Source organism: Hyperolius riggenbachi, chromosome 1, assembly GCF_040937935.1.
Source record: "Hyperolius riggenbachi isolate aHypRig1 chromosome 1, aHypRig1.pri, whole genome shotgun sequence".
Lineage (NCBI taxonomy): Eukaryota > Metazoa > Chordata > Amphibia > Anura > Hyperoliidae > Hyperolius > Hyperolius riggenbachi.
Window position 1 is genome coordinate 22,785,031 of NC_090646.1, and position 15,979 is coordinate 22,801,009.

General features: G+C 48.5%; 1 protein-coding gene across 1 annotated transcript in view; it reads left to right on the plus strand.

Moving 5' to 3' along the window:
- FBXO41 (F-box protein 41) overlaps positions 1-15,979 on the plus strand; it is a 154,211-nt gene that overhangs the window by 98,883 nt on the left and 39,349 nt on the right. The window contains exon 2 of the mRNA XM_068274160.1: positions 10,061-11,048. Within this exon, the coding sequence (XP_068130261.1) occupies positions 10,315-11,048 (734 nt within the window). The 5' untranslated portion in view covers positions 10,061-10,314. The remainder of the gene's footprint in view (positions 1-10,060; positions 11,049-15,979) is intronic.

Sequence of the window (15,979 nt, forward strand, 5' to 3'; positions counted from 1 at the left end):
TGAGACAAATACGCTATTCTTACACTGTTAATGGTAGGGTTCTCCAACTTTGCACAGTTAGCTATGGGGTTATTGGGATTAATATTCAGAAAAGTGGGTGGAGCCTACAAATGCAAATCAAAAATCACCTATTGATTTTCAATGGGAATATTTCATTGCTGCCATTCTTGCACTGTTAATGGCACAAGCCTCAAACCTGACACAGTTGATCATTGGGTGACTGGGGTTTAAATTCAGAAAAGGGGTGGAGCCACAAACAGCCAATTAGATTTGTTTCATTTCAATGCAAATTATTGATGCCAAAAACCGCAAAGCTCACAAACTTGGTCATTGAGTAATTGTGTGTGAGGGTTAGTAGTAAAAATGTTTCTGTTTCTTAGTTAGCCATTGAAAGATATTACTTTTACAAGACTTTGTTTTTTTCTACCTACATATTTTTTTTCTACGTACATAATGTGTTAGGGTTAGGAAAAGTGGGCGGAGCTAACACCAGTCAAATACACACCCGGGCAACGCCTGGCCATCAGCTAGTATTAAATAACTATGGCAGCCTCCATATCCCTCATGCTTTAGTTGTCCTTTAAAGTGAACCTAAACCAAGTGAAATTTTTTAAAACTAGCTGGACGCCCGGAGTTGCCCGGGTATGTATTTGGCTGGTGTTGGCTCTGCCCACTTTTTCTATTCCTAACACACAATTACACAATTACTCAATGACCTAGTTTGTTAACTTTGTGGTCTTTGGCATCAATAAATTGCATTGAAATGAAAGAAATCTGATTGGCTGTTTGTGGCTCCACCCCCTCTTCTGAAATTGAACCCCAGTCACCCAATGACCAACTGAACCAGGTTTGAGGCTTGTGACATTAACAGTGCAAGAAAAGCAGCAATTAAATACTCACCTTGAAAATCAATAAATTCATTTTGATTGGCTTTTGTAGGCTCCGCCCACTTTTCTCAGTCTCCTCTGACAGTCTCCTGTGGCACAACAGTGGTTGTTCAGTCTCCTGTGACTTGGCAGTGGTTCCTCAGTCTCCTGTGACATGGCAGATGTTGTTCGGTCTCCTGTAACTTGGCAGTGGTTCCTCAGTCTCCTGTGACAGGGCATGGCAGAGGTTGCTAGGTCTCCTGTGACATGGCAGTGGTTTCTCAGTCTCCTTTGAGACAGCAGTGGTTGCTCTGTGTCCTCAGACATGGCAGTGGTTGGTCAGTCTTCTGTGACATTGCAGTGGTTGTTCGGTCTACTTTGACATGGCGGTGGTTGCTCAGTCTCCTGTGACATGGCAGTGGTTGCTTAGTCTCCTGTAATAAAGTAGTGGTCATTCAGTCTCCTGTGACATGGCTGTAGTAATTCAATCTCCTGTGACATGGCAGTGGTTGCTTAGTCTCCTGTGACTGGGCAGTGGTTGCTCAGTCTTTCTGTAATACAGCAGTGGTTGCTCAGTGTCCTGTAATATAGCAGTGGTTGCTCAGTGTCCTGTAATACAGCAGTGGTTGCTCAGTCTCCTGTAATACAGCAGTGGTTGTTCAGTGTCCTGTAATACAGCAGTGGTTGCTCAGTCTCCTGTAATACAGCAGTGGTTGCTCAGTCTCCTGTAATACAGCAGTGGTTGCTCAGTCTGCTGTAATACAGCAATGGTTGCTCAGTCTCCCGTAACATTTCCATCAGGCCCCATGACCATAGACTTGTCCAACATTTGCTTTGCTAGCTTAGCAGAACCGTTATTGGATGTTTGGCACCAGAGTAAAGCCTAGTCTGTCTTTAAATGTAACATAAAGATTGCAAAAGAAATTGTTAAGACTTTGGAAGTGAAATGGTTAAGAATAACAATAGCGATTTGTGAACGAATGTTTCTCGGCTGGGCTGGTAATTGCCCAGTGTGGCCTCAGACATGAAAATCCTTCAGACGCGACCTGTCCTTGGCGCTCAGGTAGAGGGACGGAGGATACATGGCGGGACGAAATCGCTTTTGTAGCTTTGATCGGTGACAGTGGCGGATCAGGCACGGCGGCAGCAATTACTCTCTTAACCTTTTTGTAATAAGTCCAAGTGGCAATGTCCAATCACATGATAGCTTGTGTGCGAGAGTGGTCATGCGACACAGTCCTGCTAAGGGGGGACTCCGGGGAATGTCAGCTGCTTGGCCAAAGCATGACACGTCCCTTGTCAGATACACACATGGGGCAGAATGAGGAATATACTGTAAATACTGCAGAGATACATGGAAGCACGGAACTCTCACAGCTCTCAATATATACTGAGATATGGGGGGGGGGTCTACAGTTCAGCTGCCTCTCTGCCTCCTTTCCACTCTCTCCTTTCTCGTCACTCTTCTTCTCTCTGCCTCCTCTCCTGTCACTCTCTCTGTCTCCTCTCCTGTCACTCTCTCTGTCTCCTTTCCCGTCACTCTCTCTGCCTCCTTTCCTGTCACTCTCTCTGCCTCCTCTCCTGTCACTCTCTCTGCCTCCTCTCCTGTCACTCTCTCTGCCTCCTCTCCTGTCACTCTCTCTGCCTCCTCTCCTGTCACTCTCTCTGCCTCCTCTCCTGTCACTCTCTCTGCCTCCTCTCCTGTCACTCGCTCTGCCTCCTCTCCTGTCACTCTCTCTGTCTCCTCTCCTGTCACTCTCTCTGTCTCCTTTCCCACCACTCTCTCTGCCTCCTCTCCTGTCACTCTCTCTGCCTCCTCTCCTGTCCCTCTCTCTGTCTCCTCTCCTGTTACTCTCTCTGTCTCCTCTCCTGTCACTCTCTCTGCCTCCTCTCCTGTCACTCTCTCTGTCTCCTTTCCCATCACTCTCTCTGCCTCCTCTCCTGTCGCTTTCTGTCTCCTTTCCCATCACTCTCTCTGCCTCCTCTCCTGTCACTCTCTCTGCCTCCTCTCCTGTCACTCTCTCTAACTCGTCTCCTGTCACTGTCTCTGCCTCCTCTCCTGTCACTCTCTCTGCCTCCTCTCCTGTCACTCTCTCTGCCTCCTCTCCTGTCGCTCTCTCTGCCTCCTCTCCTGTCACTCTCTCTGCCTCCTCTCCTGTCACTCTCTCTGTCTCCTCTCCTGTCGCTCTCTCTGCCTCCTTTCCCGTCACTCTCTCTGTCTCCTTTCCCATCACTCTCTCTGCCTCCTCTCCTGTCACTCTCTCTGTCTCCTTTCCCATCACTCTCTCTGCCTCCTCTCCTGTCACTCTCTCTGTCTCCTTTCCCACCACTCTCTCTGCCTCCTCTCCTGTCACTCTCTCTGTCTCCTCTCCTGTCACTCTCTCTGTCTCCTCTCCTGTCACTCTCTCTGTCTCCTCTCCTGTCACTCTCTCTGTCTCCTCTCCTGTCACTCTCTCGGTCTCCTCTCCTGTCACTCTCTCTGTCTCCTTTCCCACCACTCTCTCTGCCTCCTCTCCTGTCACTCTCTCTGTCTCCTTTCCCATCACTCTCTCTGCCTCCTCTCCTGTCACTCTCTCTGCCTCCTCTCCTGTCACTCTCTCTGCCTCCTCTCCTGTCACTCTCTCTGCCTCCTCTCCTGTCGCTGTCTCTGCCTCCTCTCCTGTCGCTCTCTCTGCCTCCTCTCCTGTCGCTCTCTCTGCCTCCTCTCCTGTCACTCTCTCTGCCTCCTCTCCTGTCACTCTCTCTGCCTCCTCTCCTGTCACTCTCTCTGCCTCCTCTCCTGTCGCTCTCTCTGCCTCCTCTCCTGTCACTCTCTCTGCCTCCTCTCCTGTCGCTGTCTCTGCCTCCTCTCCTGTCGCTCTCTCTGCCTCCTCTCCTGTCACTCTCTCTGCCTCCTCTCCTGTCGCTCTCTCTGCCTCCTCTCCTGTCACTCTCTCTGTCTCCTCTCCTGTCACTCTCTCTGTCTCCTCTCCTGTCGCTCTCTCTGCCTCCTCTCCTGTCACTCTCTCTGCCTCCTCTCCTGTCACTCTCTCTGCCTCCTCTCCTGTCGCTGTCTCTGCCTCCTCTCCTGTCGCTCTCTCTGCCTCCTGTCCTGTCGCTCTCTCTGCCTCCTCTCCTGTCGCTCTCTCTGCCTCCTCTCCTGTCACTCTCTCTGCCTCCTCTCCTGTCCCTCTCTCTGCCTCCTCTCCTGTCGCTCTCTCTGCCTCCTCTCCTGTCGCTCTCTCTGCCTCCTCTCCTGTCACTCTCTCTGTCTCCTCTCCTGTCGCTCTCTCTGCCTCCTCTCCTGCCACTCTCTCTGCCTCCTCTCCTGTCACTCTCTCTGCCTCCTCTCCTGTCGCTGTCTCTGCCTCCTCTCCTGTTGCTCTCTCTGCCTCCTCTCCTGTCACTCTCTCTGCCTTCTCTCCTGTCAATCTCTCTGCCTCCTCTCCTGTCACTCTCTCTGCCTTCTCTCCTGTCAATCTCTCTGCCTCCTCTCCTGTCACTCTCTCTGTCTCCTTTCCCACCACTCTCTCTGTCTCCTCTCCTGTCACTCTCTCTGTCTCCTTTCCCACGACTCTCTCTGCCTCCTCTCCTGTCACTCTCTTTGTCTTCTTTCCCATCACTCTCTCTGCCTCCTCTGCTGTAACTCTCTCTGTCTCCTCTCATGTCGCTCTCTCTGTCTCCTTTCCCACCACTCTCTCTGCCTCCTCTCCTGTCACTCTCTCTGCCTCCTCTCCTGTCACTCTCTCTGCCTCCTCTCCTGTCACTCTCTCTGTCTCCTTTCCCATCACTCTCTCTGCCTCCTCTCCTGTCGCTCTCTCTGCCTCCTCTCCTGTCGCTCTCTCTGTCTCCTCTCCTGTCGCTCTCTCTGTCTCCTCTCCTGTCACTTTCTCTGCCTCCTCTCCTGTCACTCTTTCTGCCTCCTCTCCTGTCACTCTCCTGTCACTCTCTCTGCCTCCTCTCCTGTCACTCTCTCTGCATCCTCTCCTGTCGCTCTCTCTGTCTCCTCTCCTGTCCCTCTCTCTGCCTCCTCTCCTGTCACTCTCTCTGCCTCCTCTCCTGTCGCTCTCTCTGTCTCCTCTCCTGTCGCTCTCTCTGCCTCCTCTCCTGTCACTCTTTCTGCCTCCTCTCCTGTCACTCTCTCTGCCTCCTCTCCTGTCACTCTCTCTGCCTCGACTCCTATCACTCTCTCTGCCTCCTCTCCTGTCACTCTCTCTGCCTCCTCTCCTGTCGCTCTCTCTGCCTCCTCTCCTGTCGCTCTCTCTGCCTCCTCTCCTGTCACTCTCTCTGCCTCCTCTTCTGTCACTCTCTCTGCCTTCTCTCCTGTCGCTCTCTCTGCCTCCTCTCCTGTCGCTCTCTCTGCCTCCTCTCCTGTCACTTTCTCTGCCTCCTCTCCTGTCACTCTCTCTGCCTTCTCTCCTGTTACTCTCTCTGCCTCCTCTCCTGTCACTCTCTCTGCCTCCTCTCCTGTCACTCTCTCTGTCTCCTCTCCTGTTACTCTCTCTGCCTCCTCTCCTGTCACTCTCTCTGCCTCCTCTCCTGTCACTCTCTCTGCCTCCTCTCCTGTTACTCTCTCTGCCTCCTCTCCTGTTACTCTCTCTGTCTCCTCTCCTGTCATTCTCTCTGTCTCCTCTCCTGTCACTCTCTCTGCCTCCTCTCCTGTCACTCTCTCTGCCTCCTCTCCTGTCACTCTCTCTGTCTCCTTTCCTGTCACTCTCTCTGCCTCCTCTCCTGTCACTCTCTCTGTCTCCTCTCCTGTCACTCTCTCTGTCTCCTCTCCTGTTACTCTCTCTGCCTCCTCTCCTGTCACTCTCTCTGCCTCCTCTCCTGTCACTCTCTCTGCCTCCTCTCCTGTCACTCTCTCTGCCTCCTCTCCTGTCACTCTCTCTGCCTCGACTCCTATCACTCTCTCTGCCTCCTCTCCTGTCACTCTCTCTGCCTCCTCTCCTGTCGCTCTCTCTGCCTCCTCTCCTGTCGCTCTCTCTGCCTCCTCTCCTGTCACTCTCTCTGCCTCCTCTCCTGTCACTCTCTCTGCCTCCTCTCCTGTCACTCTCTCTGCCTCCTCTCCTGTCACTCTCTCTGCCTCCTCTCCTGTCACTCTCTCTGCCTTCTCTCCTGTCGCTCTCTCTGCCTCCTCTCCTGTCACTCTCTCTGCCTCCTTTCCCATCACTCTCTGCCTCCTCTCCTGTCACTCTCTCTGCCTCCTCTCCTGTCACTCTCTCTGTCTCCTCTCCTGTTACTCTCTCTGCCTCCTCTCCTGTCGCTCTCTCTGCCTCCTCTCCTGTCACTCTCTCTGCCTCCTCTCCTGTCACTCTCTCTGCCTTCTCTCCTGTCGCTCTCTCTGCCTCCTCTCCTGTCACTCTCTCTGCCTCCTCTCCGGTCACTCTCTCTGCCTCCTCTCCTGTCACTCTCTCTGTCTCCTCTCCAGTCGCTCTCTCTGCCTCCTCTCCTGTCACTCTCTCTGCCTTCTCTCCTATCACTCTCTTTGCCTCCTCTCCTGTCACTCTCTCTGCCTCCTCTCCTGTCACTCTCTCTGTCTCCTCTCCTGTCACTCTCTCTGCCTCCTCTCCTGTCACTCTCTCTGTCTCCTCTCCTGTCACTCTCTCTGCTATCCTGAAGTATTAAGTAGCTAGAGGTGCTCCTGACTGAAGGGATATCTGGACAGTGGAATGCCAAGACCTGGGTAACTTCTCATTTTCACTCCGCTCGGGACTCTGCATAGAGAAAGAAGCACTTGGAGAGTGACGGGGGGGGAGCAGACTTTCCATCATCAAGCGCCTGTAGGCACATGCCTACAGTGCCCGCCCAGGCTGCATGGAAAAACAACTTCAGATTTTGCCTATTAGCAGATATAGCTAAACCTGGGAACCGCCGCGGGAATAAGCTTTGTGTAAATAATTATTTTTGCAATTTGCTTGAGCTGTGAGGATTAATTTGATGTCATCCGTCAGTAAAAGGCTTGATTAGGTTTATTACATTTTCATTACAACAGATGTGTCTGTTCTTTTATAATGTGGCTGGTTTATTTGAGCATACTTATTTCATAAAAGTATTCAATCAATCCCAAATTGCTCCCTCGTCAGCAATGCAGTTACAGTGCATTACTGACTTGCTTTTCCATAGAGATACCAGAGCTCCCTGGTTGTCTGCTTTGTACTCTCTCTCCATAGCAGTCTGTATATTGTGTACACTGTCTGCCCTGCTTCTCGCTGTCGTCCCCATCGCTGCCTATTTCAGTGTGAATGCTTTACTCACATCTGTGATCTATAGTAAGGTCTAATCACCCTGGTTGTCTGCTCCTAATACTTTCTCTCCAGCAGCTCCATTATATCTGCACTCTGCCAGCCTCCCTTGCCTCTCACTGCAGCCCCTCCTCCCCCCTTGGCGTATTTCAGTGTGAATGCTTTACTCACATCTGTGATCTATAGTCAGGTCTGATGATTCTGGTTGTCTGCTCCTAACACTTTCTCTCCAGCAGCTCCATTATATCTGCACTCTGCCAGCCTCCCTTGCCTCTCACTGCAGCCCCTCCTCCCCCCTTGGCGTATTTCAGTGTGAATGCTTTACTCACATCTGTGATCTATAGTCAGGTCTGATGATTCTGGTTGTCTGCTCCTAACACTTTCTCTCCAGCAGCTCCATTATATCTGCACTCTGCCAGCCTCCCTTGCCTCTCACTGCAGCCCCTCCTTCCCCCTTGGCGTATTTCAGTGTGAATGCTTTACTCACATCTGTGATCTATAGTCAGGTCTGATGATTCTGGTTGTCTGCTCCTAACACTTTCTCTCCAGCAGCTCCATTATATCTGCCCTCTGCCAGCCTCCCCTGCCTCTCACTGCAGCCCCTCCTTCCCCCTTGGCGTATTTCAGTGTGAATGCTTTACTCACATCTGTGATCTATAGTCAGGTCTGATGATTCTGGTTGTCTGCTCCTAACACTTTCTCTCCAGCAGCTCCATTATATCTGCACTCTGCCAGCCTGCCCTGCCTCTCACTGGTACCCCCCCCCCCCCCCCCCCCCCCCCCAAGTCTATTTCCATGTGAATTCTTTACTCACATCTGTGATCTATAGTCAGGTCTGACTGGTTGTCTGCTCGGTACACTTTTTCTGCACAGCATGTATGTTGTGTGTACACTGTACAGTCGCTCCGTTATCTCTGAACTCTGCCAGTCTCCCTTGCCTCTCGCTGCAGGACACCACTGTGGCCTAATTCAGTGTGAATGCTTCACTTGCATCTGTGATCTATAGTCAGGTTTGATAATCGGTCTGTATATTTCTTCCGTTCTGTGTGTGCAGTAGTAGCATACAGGCATACCAATAATCAGTCCAGATCTGCATGTCATGTGAGTAAGGACTGTGTCACATTTGCAATGCAGACATGTGCAGAGATTCATTTGTGTTTTTTTCTGTTTTTTACAACATTGTGACTTTTTGAGAACAAATGCATACAGCTTGGATTTTTCTTTAAAACGCAAAGCTGGCGCACCCCGTAACATAAAAAAAGTTTGTTGCACAAATATGTTTTAGAAGAACACATGTGAGCCTTACGCTGGCCAGTCATCTACCGATATTGCAGGCCAGTCGACCATCCGCATGCCTGATTGACGATTCAACCAATTTCAGGCCGAAATCGGTCGAATTTCAAGCAAGCGGGAATATCTCTGTCCAACGTGGTTGATCAAGTGTTCGGTGGTCACAGTGTGTGATATCGCGATGAATGCAACGGACCCCCGGCCGCTGTCCCCCCAAATATAAATGTCCCCACCCAGATTGTAAATCTTACCTGTTCAGCTTCCTTGACTCCCGTCCTTCGCCCTCTCACCCGAGTGCCGCCAGGTGCATGTGTGACATCACACACGCACCACCTGCTGTACGCGTCACCACATGCTATAGTGTCACCACGTGGTGGCGCTTGGTGTGATGGCGGCCTCAGGGAGAGAGCGGAGGGTACCGGGAGTCAGCGGTGGTGAGATTACATTGCACCAGATGGACATCGGCATTTGGGAAGTGGGCAGAAGCAGCAAGGCCGGCAGAAATGGCAGCGTTGTGAAGCCGATTCTTCAGAAATTTTATGCTGAAATTGATTGGAAATTGATCTGTGGTGTATGGGCAGCAGACAGATCTCTCTCCAATCAGATTAAATCAGAGAGAGTTCTGTCTCTTGGTCAATCTGTCCATACATTGCTAGACGTATGGCCACCTTTAGAGATAAGATCAGGTGATTGGAGAGCATGAGTGGCGACTATCGCAAATCAGCATTACCATAGACCGCAATGAGGCTATGGTGCGCTGAGGGGTCACTTTTAGCACTGGTAATATGTCATGCCCAAAAGAAATGCGGCAGTCCTAAAGGTACCCTAAGAAATATGCTGCACAATATGTTGGCGCTTTATAAATATAATAAATAAATATTAAAGCTGTGGAGGGGAACTACAGGGTTGTCCTGTCTCTCCACAAGGGCCAAAATCAGTGCATTATGAATCTAGGAGCAATTTGGGGCTATATTTTCGTTACATGTACCTTTACCTTAATGCAGGGATGTCCAACCTTTTTAGGCCGAGGGCCATATCGCTGTTTTTGAGAGTGCTAGGGGGCCGAATTAGCAAAACTAAACACAACTTTTGCTGATTGCCGTTGGGTACTCTGACATTTTGTCAAATGAAAACATTTCCACGAGAACTAACCCATATACTGTGTGCAGTTAGCACAGTGGTAACAGCTAATCAGTGGCTGTTATTGCTGCTGGCCCTAGTATGTAGGACATCAGCTACAGCCTGCAGGCCACATGGAATTAACAACTGTAGAGAGCTTTGGGGGCCACCAGAAATGGCTCGGAGGCTCCATTTGGCCCCCAGGCTGGACTTTGGACACACCTGCCCTAGGGGACATGTAATGTTACTGTGGGGTGGCTGGCTGCAGTATAGATTAGCACATTGAGGAAGCGTAGGAACACCATTGTCCGCGGAACGTATGTTGTGATGTTAGTGGTGGTTGGTTTCACCAGACTACGTTGCCTATTAAACTTGGGAAAACAAAGCTCTCCATCACGTTATTGGCCTATTTCATATTTGCTTTTCTTTTTTCTAACTTTACACATATTTCTCCTTTTCTTGCTGTGAAAGTCATGTGTCCTTTATTGTGACCAACTGTTGCTTGGTGTTTATATAGATATCTAAATTGCTTCTGACCATGGTTAATTCTGTTCCTCTTCGCAGTGTCCTCCTCTCCTGGACGATGTCAACTTAAACACGGACCAGCTAATTCTCCTCTGATAGAAGAACGGGACGTTATCATCTACAGAGAGACCAGTGAACACAAATAATGAATCTGTTAGCACGAAGCCTCGCAAGAGTCTGTTTACTACCAGTCTTTGACTTCTCCAGAGTCCCAGACACACCATGACCCTCAGCATCTTCCCAGTCTGCCCAGGGCTGAAGGACAGAGTCTGCTTAAGGAGCTGAGGGAAGGGATGGCCTCTTTGGATCTACCTTATCGGTGTCCGAGGTGCGGAGAGCACAAGCGTTTCAGGAGCCTGTCCTCACTGAGGGCCCACCTGGAATATAACCACACCTACGAGACCCTCTATGTCCTGTCCAAGACCAACAGCATTTGTGATGCTGCCGTCTTTCCACTGACCAGCGAGACGGCTCTGTTGACCCCGGCCCACCGCCGGGAAGTCTTTGAAAGCACATCCTTCCAAGGCAAGGAGCAAAGGTTGACACGGGACTTAGTTCAGTCAGAAGATTTCAGCCCTTCATCCTCTCGATTCACCCAGGAAGTAGAGATCCCGCTCGGAGAGATATTCACCAAAACCACCATGGCTTCCCATTCCCCACCACCTGCAGCAGTTGCCGCAGCAGCTGCGGCCTCTGCCGCTGTGGACGCTGCCTATGAGGAAGGCCTGGCAAGGCTGAAGGTGAGGGCTTTTGAGAAGCTTGAAGTGGATAAGCGGCTAGAGAAGCTGACGGAGGAGGTGGAACAGAAAATTGCCACACAAGTGGGGAGGCTTCAGGTAGAACTGGAGAGGAAAACCTCAGAGCTAGAGAAGGCCAAACAGGAGAGCGTACGGCTGGGCCGGGAGAAGCAGGACTTGGAGGACCGAGCTTCTGAGCTGACCAGACAGGTGGATGTTAGTGTGGAAATGCTCGCCTCATTAAAGCAAGACTTGGTGCAGAAGGAACAGGAGCTCACCAAGAAGCAACAGTAAGTCCTTCACTGAGTTACCCACTGTCTACAATTTTTACCAAAGAGTCTTTCTAGTCTGTTGTCTGGCAACTGTCTCTGGACCAGTCAAAAGTTCCTCAAAAAGCAGTCTAATGCAGGGGTCTCCCGACTCTCCAGAGTCACGGTTGTTTTGACCACACTTGTTTTGGGTGTGGGGAGTCAAGGTTGCCACACTTGTCATGGATGGTGGAGTCAAGAAGGCAACACTTGTAATGGGACAAGTCATGGTGGCCACACTTTGAGTCATGGGGGCTACACCTGGAAGACAGCCCCCCTTGCTATAGGAGATACCATAGGGGATGGGGAATCGATTATGTATTTAGGGATGCCCCATAAAAGTTCTGGGGGGGGGTATGATTCGCAATTACACCTCTGATTTTAGCAGCAGGGAATGTATAAGTGTGTATGTGGCTTAAGCTGCCCTCACAACAAATAGTACCACCACGCCCCACTCTAAAATGTTTGCAATGTCCCACAACTTTTGGCCATGCTCCCATCATGTACTCCCTTATCCACCAAAAAAGTTACATTATAGACGTATAGATAAATGCAGTAAATCAGCATCAGAAACACTTCCTATAGCAATATCTTTCTGTATATTGATATGTAGCCCCGCCTTCCCAGGAATGGCACTAGGCTGTTAAACTATGCGGAATTCTCCTCCCAGAGTATTGTGGGAGACCAGGCATTATTTTCACTTGCTTCGGAACTCTCAGAAATAAACATTCCGCAGCGATACACCTGACAGAACTAAAGATGCTGCCACCATGTGATAAATTCCATAACTTAAATCAGGGAGAGGAAAGATTTTACAATGGGCAAACACTAAGTAAATAATTTATAAATGTATATTGTAAAAAAAAGTTTTATTAACCACTTTACCCCCCCGCGGTATGGATTTCTCTGTCCCTTTTTGCACCCTTAAAAAACCAAGGGACGAAGAAATCCATACCTCCCGTGCTGCCGCCGCTGTCCGCACTCCCGCCGCTCGTGCGCTCGCTCCCGCCGCTCGTGCAGCGCCGCCGCTCGCCCGGAGATCAATGAACGGGAAAATCCATTCCTGTTCGTTGATCTAAGCCCGCGCAATGATCTGCTGCTTCTATGAGAAACAGCGCGATCATTGTGATTTTCCCAGCCTCATTCTACTTCCTGTAAGCGTCCTTCCGGACGCTTACAGGTCGCATGAACACAAACTTACTGTGGCCATCTTGTGGCCAAATAGTAAAACTACACCCTAAAGCATTTTACATATACAAATACATTAGTTTTACACAATAAATTAACTCAATACCTCCCACATTCCCCAATTTTTTTTTGTGTGTGTAATTAACCATTTCAGCCTAACTGGCCGAAAATTTTCATCCAGTTAGGCTGCGCACTCCCGCGGGTCGCGCGCGCTCTCGCGCCCCCCCGTACGCGCCCCCGCTGCTGGCCGTTATAAATCCCTTTCACTGATCGGACCCCCCCCTGGAGAAAAGCCGACAGCGTCTCTTCAGACGCTGCGGCTTTTCTGAACTCTGGTCTACTTTTTTCTTCCTGGGAGCGAGATCGATCGCTCCCAGGACTTTTTGACTATGGCCATCTTGTGGCCAAATAGCAAACTACACCAAAAACACACTTGGTATTAAATAAATACATTTTTAAACATTAAAAATCCCCTGTTTACCTCCCACACCAAAAAATACCCACATACAAGTTTTAATAAAAAAATTAAAAAAAAATTACAATAATAAAATAATAATAATAAAAAAACATAAATAGTTACCTAAGGGTCTGAACTTTTTAAATATGCATGTCAAAGGAGTATATCAATATGATTTATTAAATTATGGGCTTCTAAATAGTGATGGACGCAAAACGGAAAAAATGCACCTTTATTTCCAAATTGAATATCGGCACCATACATTGTGATAGGGACATAATTTAAATGGTGTAATAAGCGGGACAAATTGGTAAATAAAGTACATAGGTTTTAATTATGGTAGCATGTATTAATTTCAAACTATAATGGCCAAAAGCTGAGGAATAATGATTTTTTTCCATTTCTTTCTTAATATTCCTGTTAAAATGGATTTACAATAAATTAATTCTCAGCAAAATGTATCACCCACAGAAAGCCTAATTGGTGGCGGAAAAAACAAGGTATAGATCCATTCATTGTGATAAGTAGTGATAAAGTTATTAGCAAATGAATGGGAGGTGAAAGTTGCTCAGATGCAAAAAAATTTCAACCCTGTAGGCTGAAGTGGTTAAAAAACAAAAATACAATAAAAAAAACACCATAAATAGTAACCTTAGGGACTGAACTTTTTAAATATTTATGTCAATAGGGTATAACACTGTTACTTTATAAACTATGGGCTTGTAATTAGGGATGGACGCAAAACTGAAAAACATGCACCTGTATTTCCAAATAAAATATTGGCGCCAAACATTGTGATAGGGACATAATTTAAACGGTTTTATAATCGGGACAAATGGGCAAATACATTTCATGGGTTTTAATTACAGTAGCATGCATTATTTGAAAACTATAAAGGCCGAAAACTGAAAAATAATAATTTTTTTCCCACATTTTTTTCTATTTTCCCATTAAAACACATTTAGAATAAAATAATTCTTGGCATAATGTCCCACCTAAAGAAAGCCTAATTGGTGGCGGAAAAAACAAGATATAGTTCATTTCATTGCGATAAGTAATAATAAAGTTATAGACGAATGAATGGAAGGAGCGCTGAAAGGTGAAAATTGCTCTGCTGCTCAAGGGGTAAAACCCCTCAGTGGTGAAGTGGTTAATGATGTTCTTTTCACCACAGTTTCTATTTAAAGGGGACCTTTAGTGAAAATAACATAATGAATAAGATTGCTTATTGTTTACAACATTCATTTACAGATTATTTACTCAGTGTTTGGCCCATTGTAAAATCTCTCCTCTCCCTGATTTACATTCTGAAATGTATCACTGGTGGTGACATCTTTAGTCCTGCCAGGTGATCTGTACGGAATGTTCGTTACTGAGAGTTCTATGCACAGAGGGAGATACTGCTTGCTTGGCAGTTGCAGACGTCGTTATTTCCCACAATGCAACGAGGTTCCATAATCTATTAGAGAAAAGGTAAAAAAAAAAGGTAAAGATTTATTGTGAGAAATGGGGGATATGCTACTGATTGGAATGAAATTCAATCCTGGGTTACAATTCCTCTTAAAGGGGATCAGTGTGTGTAACCCTCAGCTGTGTTTGGAGTGTGTACAGTAGATTGTGTATTGCCCTCCCTTCCTCTGCACGTTACGAACAGTGAGATAATATATTTGCAGATGGATGAACTCTGGCAGATGTCTCAGAGGGACTGTATGAGAAGACAATGGGGAATTGAGCACACGTAGGGATAGAGCAGGGGTACCAGTCACTGCCACAGACACGCAGTGTACCGCTCCCCCCCCCCCCTCCCCTCGCATTATTATGTAAAATCTCATAACAGTGGCTGAGTCACTCTCTGGTAATCACTCCGGGCTCTCATCACTGATACAGATCACTCCTCTGAGAGCAGGGAGACTGCAGAATCACTGAACTCTGTGTGCGCAATCCTCCTCCTCTCCAGAGACACCTCAGCTGTGATCAGTAGAGAAACCCTCTCTGCCATTACCCCCTCCAGAAGTCACTTTAAGTTTCACAAGCTTTCCGAATACGGGGGCCCATACATTACTCAATTTGTGGCATGGCTATCCGTCAGATTTGATCATGCAGAGATCCAGTGGTGGCGATACACTGGGGTACTGAGTAACATACAGATATCCAGGCTCCAGCAGCGTACACTGAGCAGGATAGGGGCTCTAAAAAAACTCTCCATGTCGGCCTGAGTCTATGCGGGTGTTAAGAAGACTCTGAAGTCTCCTAAAATACAGATTTTTATTGCAAAAAGCTGTTCAACATTATTCCCCTAACTAAAACGCGGCATCCCTACGGTTGAAATCTAACTAAATCTCGCTAAACTCCCCGGGGCACACTGCGGGGAGCGTTTCCGTGAGAGGCAGAGCTTTCAGCTGCAGCTCCGCCTCTCATCACTGGGATCGAATCTGCTGCCAATCGTTCGCGCTAAACGCACCCGCCTATCCAATTTCCTCCCGAAATCGGATCGGTCCGTCGATCAAGCCGTGCGGGAAATTACCGTCGATCGCCCGCGGGTAGGGAGCGTGTCGCTAGCGGCGGCCGATCCGATACAGGTATACATTACCTGACGCTGGCTCCCGGGCATCTTCTCTGCGCTGCACCGCTCTGTTCCTGCTTCCATCCCAGCGTACATTAACTTCCTGTGTCACTCCAGTGACCAGGAAGTTCAAATAGAGGACGCTCTATTTGAACTTCCTGGTCACGGAGTGACACAGTGTACGCTGGGATGCGGTGCAGGATGCTGGGATGCGTGCAGCGCGGAGAAGAGGACCCGGAGCCAGCTTCAGGTAATGTATACGGGGGGGGGGGGGGGGGGGCAGGCGGCAGGAGCAGCTCAACAGATTGTGATCGGTTTCAGGCTGAAATCGATTCACAATCTGTTTGCAGTAAAGGCAGCCATACGATCAGATTCGATCAGATAGGGATCTGTCAGTTGGTCGATCTAATGGCAAATCGACCAGTGTATGGCTACCTTTACTGTTTTGTTTTTTTTAAATTAGCCAGTAAACTAGTGCTTGTATTTTACACACAGGAAGTTTTGAATCAGGATAAATAATTCTGGTGTTTGAACAAAAAAAAAAGTCGCATGGCTCTGGTGTGAACAAGTTCATGCAAACACATTAGCCAAGCGCTTTTTGAAGCGCTGGAGATTTTAAAAGCACTCAGAAGCCCTCTTGGTGTGCAGCAGCCCAAAGAGGTAAGGGAAGGGGCCGTTACTGTATTAGTTTTTAATCTGCAATGA